Below are 15,133 nucleotides of genomic sequence, written 5' to 3'. Positions count from 1 at the left end.
TTAGTTTCCTCACTCTCTTATTTTAAAAGTTAGAGCTGTGGTTAGAGGGGGGGACACTCATTTTTCCACTTTGGAAGCGTCTATCTTTCAAACAATCGATTTTGACGAAAAATGGTTTTAGGAACCTTAATGTCTTTTTTAAAGACCTATCCTAGATACACATCACGGATAGGTTAGCTGAAAAAATAAAAAATGTTTAGAAACAGTTCCATGTATGGAATTTTTAAATTTATAAATTTTTATTCAAAATTCGAATAGCGGTTATTAAAATACATCAACCTAAGAAGTTTCAACTATGTAGGCCCAACAGTATCGGAAATTAATGGCTGTGACATACGGACAGACGGACAGACAGACATGACTAATCTATAAGGGTTCCGTTTTTTGCCATTTGGCTACGGAACCCTAAAAACAATTTTATGGTATACTAGCTTCTGCCACTAATGACTTCTGGCAGAAATTATTGCCTTCTCCGAGATCTATGTAGGGTTTCATCAAAAGACATCACCCACGCCAAGATGAAAAAATATAATTATCCGTTAGATAGGACTTGACCCATTAAGCATTTTTTATAATAGCACCAAAACTTAGGAACCAATAACTTCGGTTTTATTCTAGGTTTAAATATACCATTTTTCGTACATTTTCGGGAACATTATTGTAACAATACAGGGTTGTAGTTTGAATAGGTACATCCAGGTATGTAGCTGCCGATTACCGTGTCACAATGTACTTACCGAATAAACGACCCGTCCTGTTTTTATACTAATACAAGGTATAAAAACTTAAACCTTGATATGTGTAATACGTAGCTATCTGTTACGTCTTTATCCGGGACAAATTTCCTTTTTGAGTTTCAAACCACCCAAACCAATATAAGTATTCTTGTAGCAAAGTTGTGGTAAATGGTAGTGTGTAGTATAACATAGGTACTCTACATATATATTATATTAATTAGACTTTTGTAAAACAAATTGTATGACAAAGGCACGGACCAAGAGTACATGGAGAAATGATTATTATTATTTAAAACAAACCCACCCGAATTGTTTAAGTTCTTTAAATAATAAAGTCCAGGATTTTTTTCACATAGTACCTGTTCCCGTGGGATGTTTGAGATAATATTATGTCTTAAAGTTCTCTATCTCTGCCCGTCCCCCTGACCCTACTCCTTTATGTCCCTTCTTTGTACCGTTTTTGGTACTGTTTTTTAGGCGTGAAGAAGAGACAGACTGAGTTACTTTCGTATTTATAATATAATTTTTCACCCATTGCTCGGATCGTATTAGTCATAACGTGATGTTTTATGGCACTTTTGGTAATGGACCAGCTGAACCGGAATAATAATACCATGGTCTCACACAGAAAACCGGCGTGAAACAATGTTTGCGTTGCTTCGCTATGTGAGTGAGGCTACAGGTACAGGCTAGCAGTCCCAATACAAACATCTCACCACATCTACAATTCCCAAAAGGCCGACTACTAAAACTAGATTGGACTTTTGTTTTGTTTGGTAACCTCTAGTCAAATCTTCATTAGTCATATAGCATAAAGTTGATAATATAAGTTTCCGTTAAATGAATAAGGCTGATATTGTTTGTTACATTCAACTAACACACTCTAGGACAGTTTTAACTTCTTTGTTTGTTGTCGTACCAGATTGCGTATCTAGTTCTCGTTAATTATTTAAGAATCGGTATTTTCTCATTACACAATAAAGGGATTATAGAAATAAGTTTTTAATAAAAAAAATACACTTAATGTTTAAATCCTTTAATTGTTGTGACTAGTGTATGTATATTATTATTAAACTTTAAAATAATGATTTTTCTTCTTTGTTATCCAAATAGTATAGTATATATAGTATAGTATTCTGATTTCAAAGTATATTTCACATGATTATTTTATAGCATACATCGAACCGAGTTAATAAAACTCAGCTATCAACTGTAGCAGCTTATCATTGGCTGATCTACTTACACAATATTATATTACAATACTTCATACAATTAAAGAATATTCATAACTTGATACTCATCAAAGTAACTACAGCTCTTTATATTAATTTCTCTATGTACATAATCTTACAATTAGTTAATCGAGATCTATCATAATACTATAAGAGCTTACCCAAATAAAGTTAGTGATTGTACCACATCGTAAGCCCTGCTATGTCTGATCCGATAATGTTACACTTCCTACTTACAGTAGCAGCTCATTTTATTGCACCTTCCTCTTGGACCAGACGGGATATTTACAACACTTTATAATTATATGTACTCCTCTAATGGCTACAAAATATACTTTACCCTGACCTGCCAATGGTATTTATTGGGCATGGGATCAGTTTGACATTCCACACTTTGTAATAAAACTGCACATCTAGAGGTGGATAATTATAGTGAACAAATAATACACACATACAGTATGGTGTGGGGTCAGTGAAGTTAGGAGAGATCCTCGACGGTAACATCTGGATACAACGACAGCTGTCTCTGGGAGTAGAGACTCTAGGAGGCAGAATAACGAACACCCTAGACTCTCTGATAAACAATTTCAATTAAAATACGTCCTTAATGTATCACATTTACAAGATTTAAAATACAATCCAGGTAATGGTACAGCAGTAATCTTGAAGTATTCATTTCCGAGTATCACACTACTCTACTGGATATGGATTATTATGTCTAGTACTATATTAATTTCTATATTAATATTGTGTAGTTAACCATACTATGTGTAATACCTTACTATGGGGCATCTTCATTATATTGGGCTACTAACTTGTAGTGAAGGAATGTCATTCCAATTGTATTCACTATGAAACTTATATAAGTATTATATTTACGTCACACAGTCGTTCGCACAACAGACATAAAGTCGAGTTGTACTCGAACTAGTCATTACTACGCCATGTTCGAGTTACTGAGAAAAGATTTATGTTTTTATTGAAACTTCCGACAAAACACTTATGAACCAACCATGGAGAAATTTTCCCGTCAACTATTTTTGACAAGTACTTATATTTGGATTCATGTAATATAATGTATGTATGTATAAGAAGAAATAGTATTTATCTTGTTCAGTTAAAAATATAACTTATTTATATACAAAAACATTGTAAACATCATTATGTACATTCAAGTTTTTCTTAAGTCTATTTTTTTTTTTTTATTTACAACAAATGTGTGTGCTTTTGCTGAAATATTTCAACATTTCTGTGTTAGCGGAGTATTGATAAAATACCCAGTTAACCTAGCATATGTTTTACTTTTAGCAATTACTTGTTGATTGTACGTAACATTAATCATATAACTTCGTATTTGTTGCTGTTATCACATGAAACTTTTAGCAAAATGTTAGATGCATGATGCACATTACCCGGTAAACTAACAATTACTACGATATTAGCACATTTGTTACTCGTGAACAGAAACTTATAAACGACAACATTTGTCGTATCAATAAGTCGTTAATACCTCCACGATACGATGGTTCGTCACAACAGCGAGTGCGAGCAGTTCACCGCATGAAGGGTTCCTGCGCCGCCGCCTCGCTGTAGCGGCGCTCGTCCATGGACAGCAGGCGCAGCGAGAACTCCGCCACCGACAGCGCCGGGCCCGCCAGCACCTCCACGTTGCGCGAGTTGGCCAGGAACAGCGTCGCCAGCAGCACGTGGCTCGTCGGCGCCGCCACGCCGCGCCGCAGCTCGCGCCACGCCACGGCGGGCCCCGCGCCGCCCGCCGCGTCCGCGCCCGCGCCCAGCGCCCGCATGACGGCGCGGGCCAGCGCGCGCACGTCGGGCGCCGGCGCCGCGGCCGCGCGCGCCAGCACGCGCTGCTGCCAGCCGTCGCCGGCGCCCTCGGGCGGCGCCAGGCCGTGCAGCGCGGCGGGCGCCAGGTCTGCGAGGCGCGGCTCCTCGGCGCGCGAGGCGTCGGAGTCAGCGACGGAGCTCTGCTCGAAGAAGCCGTCGTCGTCGTCGCTGTCCAGCAGCTTGCTGGCGTGCTTGGCGGCCGCCGCCACGGCCCGCGCGCCCTCCTCGGGGCTCCAGCCGGGGAACTCTGTCGCGACACTTACACTGTCACTACTATCCATATTATTGACGATTATATGTATTAACGTTATTACATTTCTTTATTTATCTACAAGTCTATATACAGTAGGAACTCGATTATCCGGCTCCCGGGTATACGGATTCGCGATTATCCGTACTACCGACTCATTATATTAAAATTACCTACAACAAGTCGAATTTATGCAACGTAACGTACGTGTATGTATGTATGTAATCTAAGAAGATGTATCTCATAATAATTATTAATAAACATTGATTTTCATTCATATGTGTTTGTTGTTTTTAATAAATACATAACATCGTATGTACAACATAATATGTATGCACAAAATTCGCTTTTCTTCGTAAATTCGATTATCCGGATTTTCGATTATCCGAATGCCTAACGACAATAATTAGTTTTCGCGCCCTATCCATAAAAAATAAGCGGTATTGGTTTACCTCCACGAGGAATTGGTGTTTCTTCGCGTATTTGCCAGCGATTGGCTAAAATTTCAGTCTTTCGTTTCTTCACGATCTTCCTTATCCATGTCGCCGGGATGCTGAACTCCTGTACCTCGTCCAACTTTTGCCGTAAATCTATAAACAACAAGTGAGAGTGTTAGCACAAAACAAAACATTTGCACATTATAAGCACGCCACTTATGTTACTCATTATATTCCTGGCTGACTTACCTTCACCGACGGATATTTTTATAGCTGTGTCGATACTAGTTTCACTTCTTCTTTTTCTTTCTTTTTTATTATGCTTCGGCGTGGTGCGGTCGGCGGCGGGCGTTCGGCACGTGTCGTCCAGCCGGGCCCCGTCGGGCGTGTCGAGCGGAGCGGCCAGTTCAGGGGCGTGGGCCACGGCGGCCATGTCTGGCGTGGCCAAGTGCGGGCCCCGAATATCGGCGGCCAAGTCGGGCGACTGCAGCGTGGCGTCCAGGTCGGAGGTGCGGCGGTGGCGCGGCGGGTCGGGCGTGCGCGGCGGCGAGTCCCGCTCGGGCGTGCTGGCGGCCAGCGGCGGCGGCGCGGCGGCCGCGATGGCCTCCTGCAGCTCCAGCAGCGAGATGGGCCGCAGCGCGCGCGCCTGACTGCTGCCGTCCTCCAGCTCGTCCACCAACATTCCTCTCTGTACGTGACAGGGTAACAACGGTTAACTGATAGCTCGCGAGTATTATGAATGGCTATGAATTTCTTGTTTAAATATACCTACGAATAGTTTAAGTCGAATCTGACTGGGACTTGAGGAAGGTTTATATATAAGCAGCGAAGATTATAAAATCCTCACCGCTTAGATTGTGCGTGGTAATTAATGGTAAAGATCACGAGGGAAAGATACTGTGTAATGTTTATTTAACAAAACCATTTTTTTCCCATATTGTATCATGGTCAGTTCTGTCCACGTGCCGACACTGGAAGGGTCGCCATGCAATGTGGGCTTCGTGGGAATAAAGGAAACCTGTGGGCTTAATCGGATGATATAAACCAATCTTTCATGCTAGCTAATAGAGGCAATAACGGGGGTCACAATTCAGACAGATATTTAAAATTCCGACGGTCAGAGAAATTCATAAGAGGGCAGATACAGACGTGCAAACGACAGGTGACTTGATAGTCGGAGAGCAAGCCGATGTGCTCGCCGGCGTAGTCCTGCAGCTCGACGTCGGCGGCGGTGATGCGGCGCGGCTCCAGCTCCACGTACATGCGCGGCAGCGTGGGCGGCGGGCGCGCCGCGGCCGGCTCGCGCGGCGCCGCCGCCGACAGCGCGATGTGCGCGAAGTCCAGCTCCACCGAGGCCCGGCGCCGCGCGCGCCGCGCCGCCGTCTCCGCCGCCGCCTGGCCCTGCGCCTCCTCCTCCTCCTCTTCCTCCTCTCTGAGGACCACACGCACACGTGTCGCATAACGTAACATGCTCGCTGCGAACGATCGACGACGGACAGCAAACGAGAAAGTTTTTACTTGCCTGGCGGTAAGTAGCTTGTCGCAGTAGTCGAGTATGCTTTGGTGGAGGCAGTCGACCTTGTGGCTGTAGATGTCGACGGTGCGCTGCAGCAGTATGGCCATCTCGGGGAAGTTGACGCGAACGTCCTCGCCCCCCTCCAGCGCACGCAGCCCGGCCTCCGTCATATACTCCTCCAGCAACTGTGCACACCAATTAGTTTTATACTCATAGCTAGCGAAATTATAACAACAGTATAACAATAATGAAACCAACGAGTCCAAACTTGAGCATCTATCACATTCTAATTCCTGTGGAGCCTCAGTCTCACGAAGACTTATACAAAGAGCAGTACTGCCAACTACTGTGAGAAGAAATACCGAAACAAGCTCAAAGGTCACAATCACACACACCAATGCAAACATGGTTACCAAAATACATCATAAATTAGCCTACTCTCATTATAATATTGTTCCCTGTAATAATTTCAAAGTCATTAACCATTCCAATGCTTGGAATGATGGCTTCTACCATATTATTTTTGTCTGCGAATCAGAGAGTTTGCCCGATGTTTGAGATTTGTGTGAGATGAAGTTACCTTGTTCCTGGGGTGTCACTTATGCCGCAAGTAAGCAGTGTGTTTTCATTAATTTCGCACTTGAGACTAGTTCACAAACTCCCAGTACCAACATTATAAATGCCTCTGTGAGGTTGAGAGGGTGTATGTATGTATTGTGTTTGTAACTCTTTCATGCAAACAATTCTGAATGGGTACAGTTAAACTTGGTGCACAGATAATAGAATAATAGTTTAGTATAGTACATTGACTGTACACTAGCTTATAGTCTAGCAATGCAGGTACAGCCGCTGATACTAGTCAGTTTTCTCATACATATTTCATGTACAACAATACTTGACTTTGAATGTTGCATAATAAAATTGTCCTGTATGGGAAAGTCTGGAGTGTGGTTCAAGCAAATAGTCATAATTTGTTATTTGGAATAGTTTTAATATAATTATTACCACTAATAACTCCCAAACAAAAAATAAAATCATTTTGTATGTTTCCACATAAAGTAATTACTTATATCAAGGCAAAATGTCAAGCATTACATGGGTACATAGCTTTAAGGATACAACATTAGTATCACTACTCAAACATATCTTATTGGAAACATGTACACACACATTTCCTGTCCAATAATTACATTGTTAGTAAACAAACCACTAAAATACTACCAAGCAAGCCAGCTTCACAGAGTTAACCAATCAAGTGACCAATATAGCCTGAGCTATTATCTATTGATTCACATCATATCAATACATATAATATTCAGCCAGAATGCATTTGCTTTACATGTCGTCGCAATCGTCGTTGGAAGCTTATACGCCAGGTATTGTATTAAATAAATATTGAAAATACATTCACATATGAGTATGATTACAAAAAATCTTCAATGAAAATACTAATTCCCTGCGCGCGCTATGCACCCGGTGGAGTCTCGAGTTTGTACTTACCTCGGTGATGTTGTGGTTGAAGATTTGCTCCTGATTTTTCATTGACACAGGCTGCATCAGCTGCGCCACTATTTCATCGAGACGCTGAGAATTCATACTCCACCGCTTTTCCCTTCGGGACGAAAGTGGAGTTCTGTAAATCCATGATGTTCTCTAATTGATAACTATTCTTAAAAATGAGAAGCGTCCCGAACCACTGCGATATACAATACAACATACAATGAATACAACCACGAAGTTGTACTTCTACCACAGTGGCGCGAAACTTTCTGTCAATGACACCTTTTCAATTTTAAAAACTTTTTAGAAAGGTTTATACATTTACATTCTTTTTAATTTAAGCTGAAACACAAGTTACCTTCGCTTTTTAATGCTCACGGCGTCCATTTTACAAACATAAAATTGTACAAATAGGAAGAGCGTAATAACAACGGTGGCCATTTATCTAAGTTTTAAAGTGAGACATTCCGCGTTTCGCCTGTCAATGCTCGCTGCTGTTCGACGCTGTGAAACTGCACCGAATTCATTTGTCTATGGCTTACTAAATTCATCATTATAAAAATAATTAATGATAAATAAATTATCTTAACTTATCCAGTAAATTAAATCGACGTCATTTTATTTTGATGTTTAATATTATTTTAAAATAATTATTATCAAAATGCAATATAAAGTCATTGTACCTTTTATTGTGATAGTAAAATAAGCGTACCTAATTGAATGGATGACATTAGCTGATAAAATCTAATCTACAGTAAAGAAAATAAGATTAGAGGTCCAGAATTTATTTTTTGTTTGTTGATCTTGTAAAGCACAAAAGCAAAATATCTGTGGAATATTAGAGGCCCCAATTCTTTTCTACTCTGTGATTTTTACAATCCTATTCTATGCCTATGATACGTCAATCTAATCAATCAAAAATTTATACACTATCAATATAAATAAAAATATATCTTTGTTTTAATCAACGATGAATACGAGTAAAACTGGATAATGTTAGACAAAAATGTCTGAGTAAATAATTTGTACATTATAAATTAAAGTAATTGAAAAATCATCGTTCAGTAACATTATCAAACCGAGTTACAGAAACAGAAAAGTCTACGTATAAATAGCCAAAACAATGGGAATGTCTCGGTGCTATTCACTAATGAAATGTTTGTTAATACTGTTCAACATTATATTTTTGGTAAGTAATTTTAGAACATGTTTGCGAGCTTTTGTGAAATTTGTATGGTCAGTGTCACTTTCAGTCATTATGTACACTTTCTTGTCGACTCGATGCGTAGGTAGTTACTCCGTAAACGTAAACATAACCACCTATCTAGTATATTTATACTGCTATTCCGAAAGGCGGCCAAAAATAACGGCCGGTAATTATATTTTTTTTTAGTTTTAAATAAAATTACTCTTATTTCTCGAGGTCTTCTTTGACAAAAAATGCAAACTATGCAAAGCTACAAAAAAGGACTTTTATCACATCAATACGAAATAAACTCACGAATTCAAATCAAGTCTGCTACGAAGTTTTAACTTGACAAATAATATAAATGGATTGAATCATGTAAGTTCATTCCTTTTACTGCTATGCTGCTTGTCTTACACACTTAACTTCAGCTACAAGCTTACCATAGTTCCATAAACCACCAGAGATTGTTAGTAGTGGGGTAAATCATTTGATTATTAATTATGTCTACTGGAAACAAAATCAATCAATCAGCATTACAATAGGAATTTTGTGTTGATAGTTGAACTAGAAATAACAGGAAACTGGATTTATGCACAATACTTGAATTTACCCCCACCAGCCATGGTTTGTGCTATTTAATAGACAGTGAAAGATGAATAAATTTTATAAAAATAAAATCTAATTTGACTATCTTGGTTGCGTTGTGCTTGGTTAAGTGGTCAACATCTGTTCAAGTCGGCCACCAAACAAATAATATTATGTTTTACGAATATAGGTGCTGCTGGACCTCATCACTTCATTCGTTTTAGTATTTATCTCTATTGAAATATTATGATATATATATTTTCAGGCTAAAGAACTCCAAATCAAATCAAATCACTTTAATGCATCCATAGTGTACAATTTGGTCTTCAGTTTTTCAGTAATATGTTTCAATTCCAATTCAGAATTACATAAAGATTATTCCGTTAATTATATTTTGATTTTTATTAGAAGATTAAATAAATATAAAATTAGATTAATATAATATTTTAAAACACTGACACAAAACATGTGCACAGTATGCGCATTTACATTCAGTTGGCGTTATGTTTGAGAGTTGTTTATGTGTGCGAAGACCCTTAGTCTTAGAGTTTATCTTGAACTCATCTCAATCTCAACCCCAAAACATGGTGTGGGTGGTGGTGGTGGTTTTTCGGCGAAATAGTCATTCCTAGCACGTAGACAGAAATGAGTTGCAGACTGGAACTGATAGAACCATCGTGGTTGCAGTGCGTGGGCAGTAGCGCGTGCGGGTTCGCCGCGTGGGCGCTGTGGGACGGGCGCGGCAACGAGAGCGGCGCCGCGCGCGCCGGCCTGCTGGCCGTGGCCGCGTGGGGCGCCGCGCTGGCGCTGGGCGCGCTGGCGGCGCTGTGCGGGGCGGCGCGCAGCTCGGCGCCCCTGCTGGCGGCCGCCTTCTCCCTGCTGGCGCTGACGGGCGTGGCGGAGGCGGCGGCGGCGTGGTGGGGCGCGGCGCACCGCCCCGAGCTGCGGCGCGCGCTGCACGAGGCGCTGGAGCACACGGTGCGCCACGAGTACGGCGTGCTGCCCTCGCGCACGCAGCTGCTCGACGTCATACAGCAGGGGGTCAGTCACTTGTTTCATTTATAATCATTATCTCAATTGTATGGGTAAACCTATGGCTTCGAGGAATAACAATGGCGTGAGACATAGGTACGAGTACTTTTTGAGTGTCAAAATCACCAAAGTCAAAGAATTTCTATTTATTTATTAAAGAAAAGTAAACATTGAGCCACTTATAAATTCACACGTGACTAAATAGTAGATAGTTAACAGCTAAAACAATAACAAAATTATTATGCATAATAATATTAAGAACAGCAAGTACACAATAAAAACATGATTTACAGACAAATTTTTGTTACGTACATATAATTTCAGATCCTAAAACTAGTCATTAAAAAAGTCTTAATTTAGCATCGATCTAGCTTGTACAAAAGGTGTAGATATCATAATTAATAATTATGCTTGTTACTGATGTCTGTGTGGATGTTGCCTGTGGTTATTTTACTCGCTACTGGAGCACTAAAGTTTCATTTCAAAAAATACTTAGTAAATCTATTTGCACGTTTCAAAGTGTAGAAGCGTCTTGGAGGTTGGTCTGCTTCAATTAGTCTTATTTCACACTCTTTCATGACATGGGACAATGTAAGATCAATATTTTAAGTATAAAGAGAAAAAATAAAATAATTTCAAGGACAAAATTAGAGCTGAGTAAGTCCTGCTTTAGCTTCCTCCCTTGTCAATATAATTATTGTAGGTACACCTATTATAACCAATTAATTTATAGCATTTTTGCGTTCATGTAGTTACAAGGTGTTTGTTCATTAGGATTAGTGCAGCAACACCTTCATTTTTTTTACATATTTATGAATACAATTTGTCGAGCACATCTAGACAAATTCGGCACGGCAGCGGTACATGCGCCATGCAGTACGCGGCAGTAGCAGTGGTTAGTGAGTTAGTGCCCCTAGTACACGACGTCGTGTGCTTGCAGCTGGAGTGCTGTGGCGCCGACGGGCCGCGCGACTGGCAACACTCCGCCTGGGCGCGCGCGCAGGGGGGCGCCGCCGGGGGCGCGGGGGGCGCGGCCGACGTGCTGGACCTGTCCGTGGGCGCGCCCACCAGCTACTATTGGGTGCCGCCGTCCTGCTGTGTGCCCAGCGATGATCCGGAGGTAATGTGGTGTGCCTCGTTTGTGACCGATGTGATAATGTCTGTATTGGGACTACGCCTATGTGGTATATAAGTATACATATTATATTGGATGTTCCAAAACTCAATAATAATGTAATCGGGCCGAAGGGGGTAGGCACTTTTGTAACTGCACTGAAAAAATCCTCGAAAATAGGCCCCCTAGCCCAATTTTTTATTAGCACGACATCTAGAATGTTGCGCGTCGTTAGCAAAGCGTAGAGTGTAAGTAACGCGGGCGTGTGTCGGCAGGCGTGCGGCGCGGCGCGGCGCGTGGCGGGCGCCAGCGCGGGCGGCGGCGGGCTGCACGGCGCCGCGTGCGGCCCGCGCGTGCTGGCGGCGCTGGCCCGCCTGGCGCGCGCGCCGCTGGCGCTGGGCGCGGCGCTGCTGGCGCTGCACGCGGCGGCGCTGCCGCTGGCGGCCGCGCTGTGGCTGCGCGCGCACCCGCGGCCCGCCTACAAGGCCTAGCCGCCCGGCGCGCCACCGCCGGCCCGGCGGACGACACGTCGCTAGTCTCGCCGCACGTGTGTGAAGCCACCTCCCGGCCGATAATGTTGCATCTTGTGCCTGCTCCGGCCGAGCGACGTCGCCGTGCGCCGGGACCCACTACTCGTAGTTGTAACGTAGAGCTTAACCAAATGTGTGTTAGATGTAAGTGTGTGTTGTATAATGTGTTGCTCGCTGTGTTGCTCGCTAACCGCCAGCCAGCCGGGCTCTCTTACTTGTACTTAGTTCCATCATTCAAAGTGAATACAATAAAATAATGTGTGCATTTACTCATAGTAAGTGTCGCCATCTATGTGGTATATGACTATGTACGAGTGTGGGGCTGCTGGCTACTGGCGCAGTAAGCACAGCGCCGTTTGATATTTCTGTTTATGTACAAGTATCCGTGTGTCCGTGTGTCCGTGTGTCACAGTACTGTGACGTCATGATCTCTATCACTGCCAATATTGACACAACGCTATAAGACTTTTAAGTTGAGACTGATTTTATTTTCTTTTACATTGTTAGTACTTAAGTTGAAACTCAGTACAAATATTTAATTTTCCACGAGAATACTATATAGTAATTTAAATGTATAACATAAGATATTTATTAATTTGACTGATGTTTGTCTAAGTTACGCAGGTAGCGCGCCGACCGGCACTCGATGTCCAATGTCACATTGTGGCCTCATGCCAAGTGATGCTGGGTGAGAGGTACCCGAGAACTGGACTACTTGGTTTTTTTTTTGCAAAGCACGCCTTTTATCCCCGAAGAGAGGTGCACATTACGGCACATAATGCCGCTATACAATGTACACCTACTTTTCTCCATTTGTGTTTTTATAGGGATTGTTAATAAATCACTAATCATTTATTTTATCGATTATCTCATTGATTTAGTTGTAAGATTTTTTTTATAGTATTTTTCTAGCGTTTAAAAAAGTATACCTAATGATATTTGTCAAAAAAAAACATGACGTCGTAGTTTGCAATCTCATACAAAATTCATAGAAATTAAAATATCGTTTTAACATTTTTCCATAAATAGTTTGGTTTTGACTAGTTGTTGTCATTTCGTATTGTAAGTGGAGTATCGCTAGGTTCGTTCGAACATGATCGTCCGTGGTGGGTAGTGAAGAAGAATGAAGTGGTCAGATAGTCAGCATACAGTGAAGTGCCTGTCGGTCGGTCGCGACTCTGACATTATTAATATATTACTAATGTAGCTATGTATGTGCTAGGTAGCTGATGTATGTTCGCGGGCTGCGGTGCGCCCCGACCTAGTAATGTCTTACATTTCGTTGTGGGTGACTTACCGTCTTTCATCAATTTAAAATCCCATGTCGGTGGCAGAGCAGCCCGCCACCTGGTGCCATTTAGAGTAAACTGTCTACAGAGGAACTTATCCTAGATGTACACTAACCTATTATAATATTGTAATAATAAACGTGTCATTGAGTAGAGTGTGCGTGTTATTTACTCTCATTACAACGTCACCCCGCCTCGGCTGTCTGCCACAGCAGCGCGCAAGCGTCACAACTCATAGAAAGTAGCTCCAAGAAGTTACATGTGCCTTCCCGGCACGAGTTAGAGTCGGGCCGCCCGCTCCAAATGTTTTAATTATAACACGACTGCACGATTAACGCAGTAATTGGGAAACCGGCTGCCGTGCAACGAATAGCGGGTCCGATTCCCGCACGTAGTAACTCTTGGTGTGATCCACAAATTGTTTTGAGTCTGAGATACCGGAATGTTGGGTGCTGTCCCGTGTCCAGTAATTTTACTTTGCTGTCCCGTAATGAAAAGTAGTAGATTTTTTTCACAGATGTTTAGCTGCAAAAGTCAAACCAAACATTGTAACGTGCTCGCAAGTCGTGCTGCGTGAGTTGAGGGGCGGGAAGGGTGAGTTCTAAGTAGGTACCAACTTAATTCCTACTTTTACAGTTTAGTTTCGGATGGGAGACCAAAACTCAGATTCTGTTCGTGGCCCTAGAAATTATCATTCTGGATTTGGTAACCCTACTCAGATGGGTATTGAACATCAACATGTGTATGTGAAATTGTTTGTTTGTAAACGCACCCACGACACGAAGAAAATCTTAGTGTGAACAAAGAATTGTCAATCATGTTTAATATGTAATCGTACGCAGGCAGGTAGTTGTTACCTAATGTAAATGCTCATTCATCAATAAATTCCGACCGAATGTAGGTCGATGTGTTTGAGCAATTGTTCGTGTGTGCGTCTGGTGGCCCGTTCTGTTGCCATCTAATTGTCGTTTATTGGCATCTTAAGAGGTCGTAATTGACGACAACGAGGCAGGCCCGCGCGGCGCGCAGCTCTGTGCCGCCGCCGAGGACGCGCTGCGCCCGTGCCCTCTGACCGCTTAACAAATGCCATTGATCAACGATCTCGTATTGGAAGCAATCAAACGACCCACCGAATTGTTAGCAGATGAGTAGCCACTTAGCCAGCCAATACCTACAGCTAGCTACTGGTTGTGGACTGAATTACCTAGTTTCCCTGCGTCTCTCCTCGGTGTCTGCTCGACCTTTCCAAAATATAGTGCCGAGTCATTCATGGAAAAACCAGATTAATCATAAACAAACAAACAAAATCTTCATATTTTTCTAGTGAATGTAATCACAATGTTTATTGTAAATTGACTTTGCTCGACCCGGGTCAATTTGGTGTGACGTGATTGTGTATGCGCACATGTGCACCTGCACTGCACCCCTCAATACAAACTAATGAACCACCTTAATATTTCCATAATCTACGATGTAAATTGGTGGGTGTGGGTAGCAACGAATGAATATTTATTAAACTTTTTACCAACGTCGGAAATGTATGAGATGTTCGAACCACAAAACATACCTATATTCTACTAACGTTTATGCTTAAGTATTAATTTATTTGCGAATCCCGTTTTTTTGACAAGTCCGCCAAATTTCCCAATACGCCAATTTGGGAGACCCAAACTCACAAATCTACTTGGTCTATTAGGTGGTGTCGCCTTTGTGCGGTTTTGTGGGGTTGATAGTTGGTAGATATAGGTAACTTTACTTTCGTTAGGAGAAAAAAGGATTGGTTGGTAGGTAAGCTGAGTTGCTCGGTGGCAATTTACAACATATATACTCGCCTCAAAATAAAAGGAATAACAATACCTATCCACAAAGGAAGGCGT

The 15,133-nt window shown here is 42.0% G+C and overlaps 2 protein-coding genes across 2 annotated transcripts; one reads left to right on the top strand and one right to left on the bottom strand.

The window, feature by feature from the left end:
- Positions 1–1,757: 1,757 nt before the first annotated feature.
- On the bottom strand, positions 1,758–8,024 carry LOC118276034 (uncharacterized). Its single transcript, XM_050707551.1, has 7 exons — positions 7,876–8,024; positions 7,518–7,650; positions 6,020–6,202; positions 5,651–5,929; positions 4,751–5,189; positions 4,517–4,654; positions 1,758–4,061 (listed from the first exon to the last, which is right to left on the bottom strand). The coding sequence occupies exons 1-7, from the start codon at positions 7,956–7,958 to the stop codon at positions 3,523–3,525; spliced, it is 1,794 nt and encodes a 597-aa protein (XP_050563508.1). The 5' UTR covers positions 7,959–8,024; the 3' UTR covers positions 1,758–3,522.
- Positions 8,025–8,243: 219 nt separating this feature from the next.
- LOC118276035 (tetraspanin-1) lies at positions 8,244–13,409 on the top strand. Its single transcript, XM_035594164.2, has 4 exons — positions 8,244–8,706; positions 9,979–10,332; positions 11,264–11,443; positions 11,713–13,409. The coding sequence occupies exons 1-4, from the start codon at positions 8,641–8,643 to the stop codon at positions 11,926–11,928; spliced, it is 816 nt and encodes a 271-aa protein (XP_035450057.1). The 5' UTR covers positions 8,244–8,640; the 3' UTR covers positions 11,929–13,409.
- The last annotated feature ends 1,724 nt before the right edge of the window (positions 13,410–15,133 follow it).

The sequence above is a fragment of the Spodoptera frugiperda genome, chromosome 31 (assembly GCF_023101765.2).
Source record: "Spodoptera frugiperda isolate SF20-4 chromosome 31, AGI-APGP_CSIRO_Sfru_2.0, whole genome shotgun sequence".
Taxonomy (NCBI): Eukaryota; Metazoa; Arthropoda; class Insecta; order Lepidoptera; family Noctuidae; genus Spodoptera; species Spodoptera frugiperda.
This window is presented reverse-complemented; position numbering and strand designations above follow the sequence as displayed.

Coding starts and splice junctions, on each gene's coding strand:
- LOC118276034 (XM_050707551.1), bottom strand. CDS start 7,958: ATGGCCACCGTTGTTATTACGCTCTTCCTATTTGTACAATTTTATGTT. Junction 7,651..7,875: donor GTGAGCATTAAAAAGCGAAG/GTAACTTGTGTT, acceptor ATGGATTTACAG/AACTCCACTTTCGTCCCGAA. Junction 5,190..5,650: donor AAGTCACCTGTCGTTTGCAC/GTCTGTATCTGC, acceptor TGTCACGTACAG/AGAGGAATGTTGGTGGACGA.
- LOC118276035 (XM_035594164.2), top strand. CDS start 8,641: ATGGGAATGTCTCGGTGCTATTCACTAATGAAATGTTTGTTAATACTG. Junction 10,333..11,263: donor TCGACGTCATACAGCAGGGG/GTCAGTCACTTG, acceptor GTGTGCTTGCAG/CTGGAGTGCTGTGGCGCCGA. Junction 11,444..11,712: donor TGCCCAGCGATGATCCGGAG/GTAATGTGGTGT, acceptor GTGTGTCGGCAG/GCGTGCGGCGCGGCGCGGCG.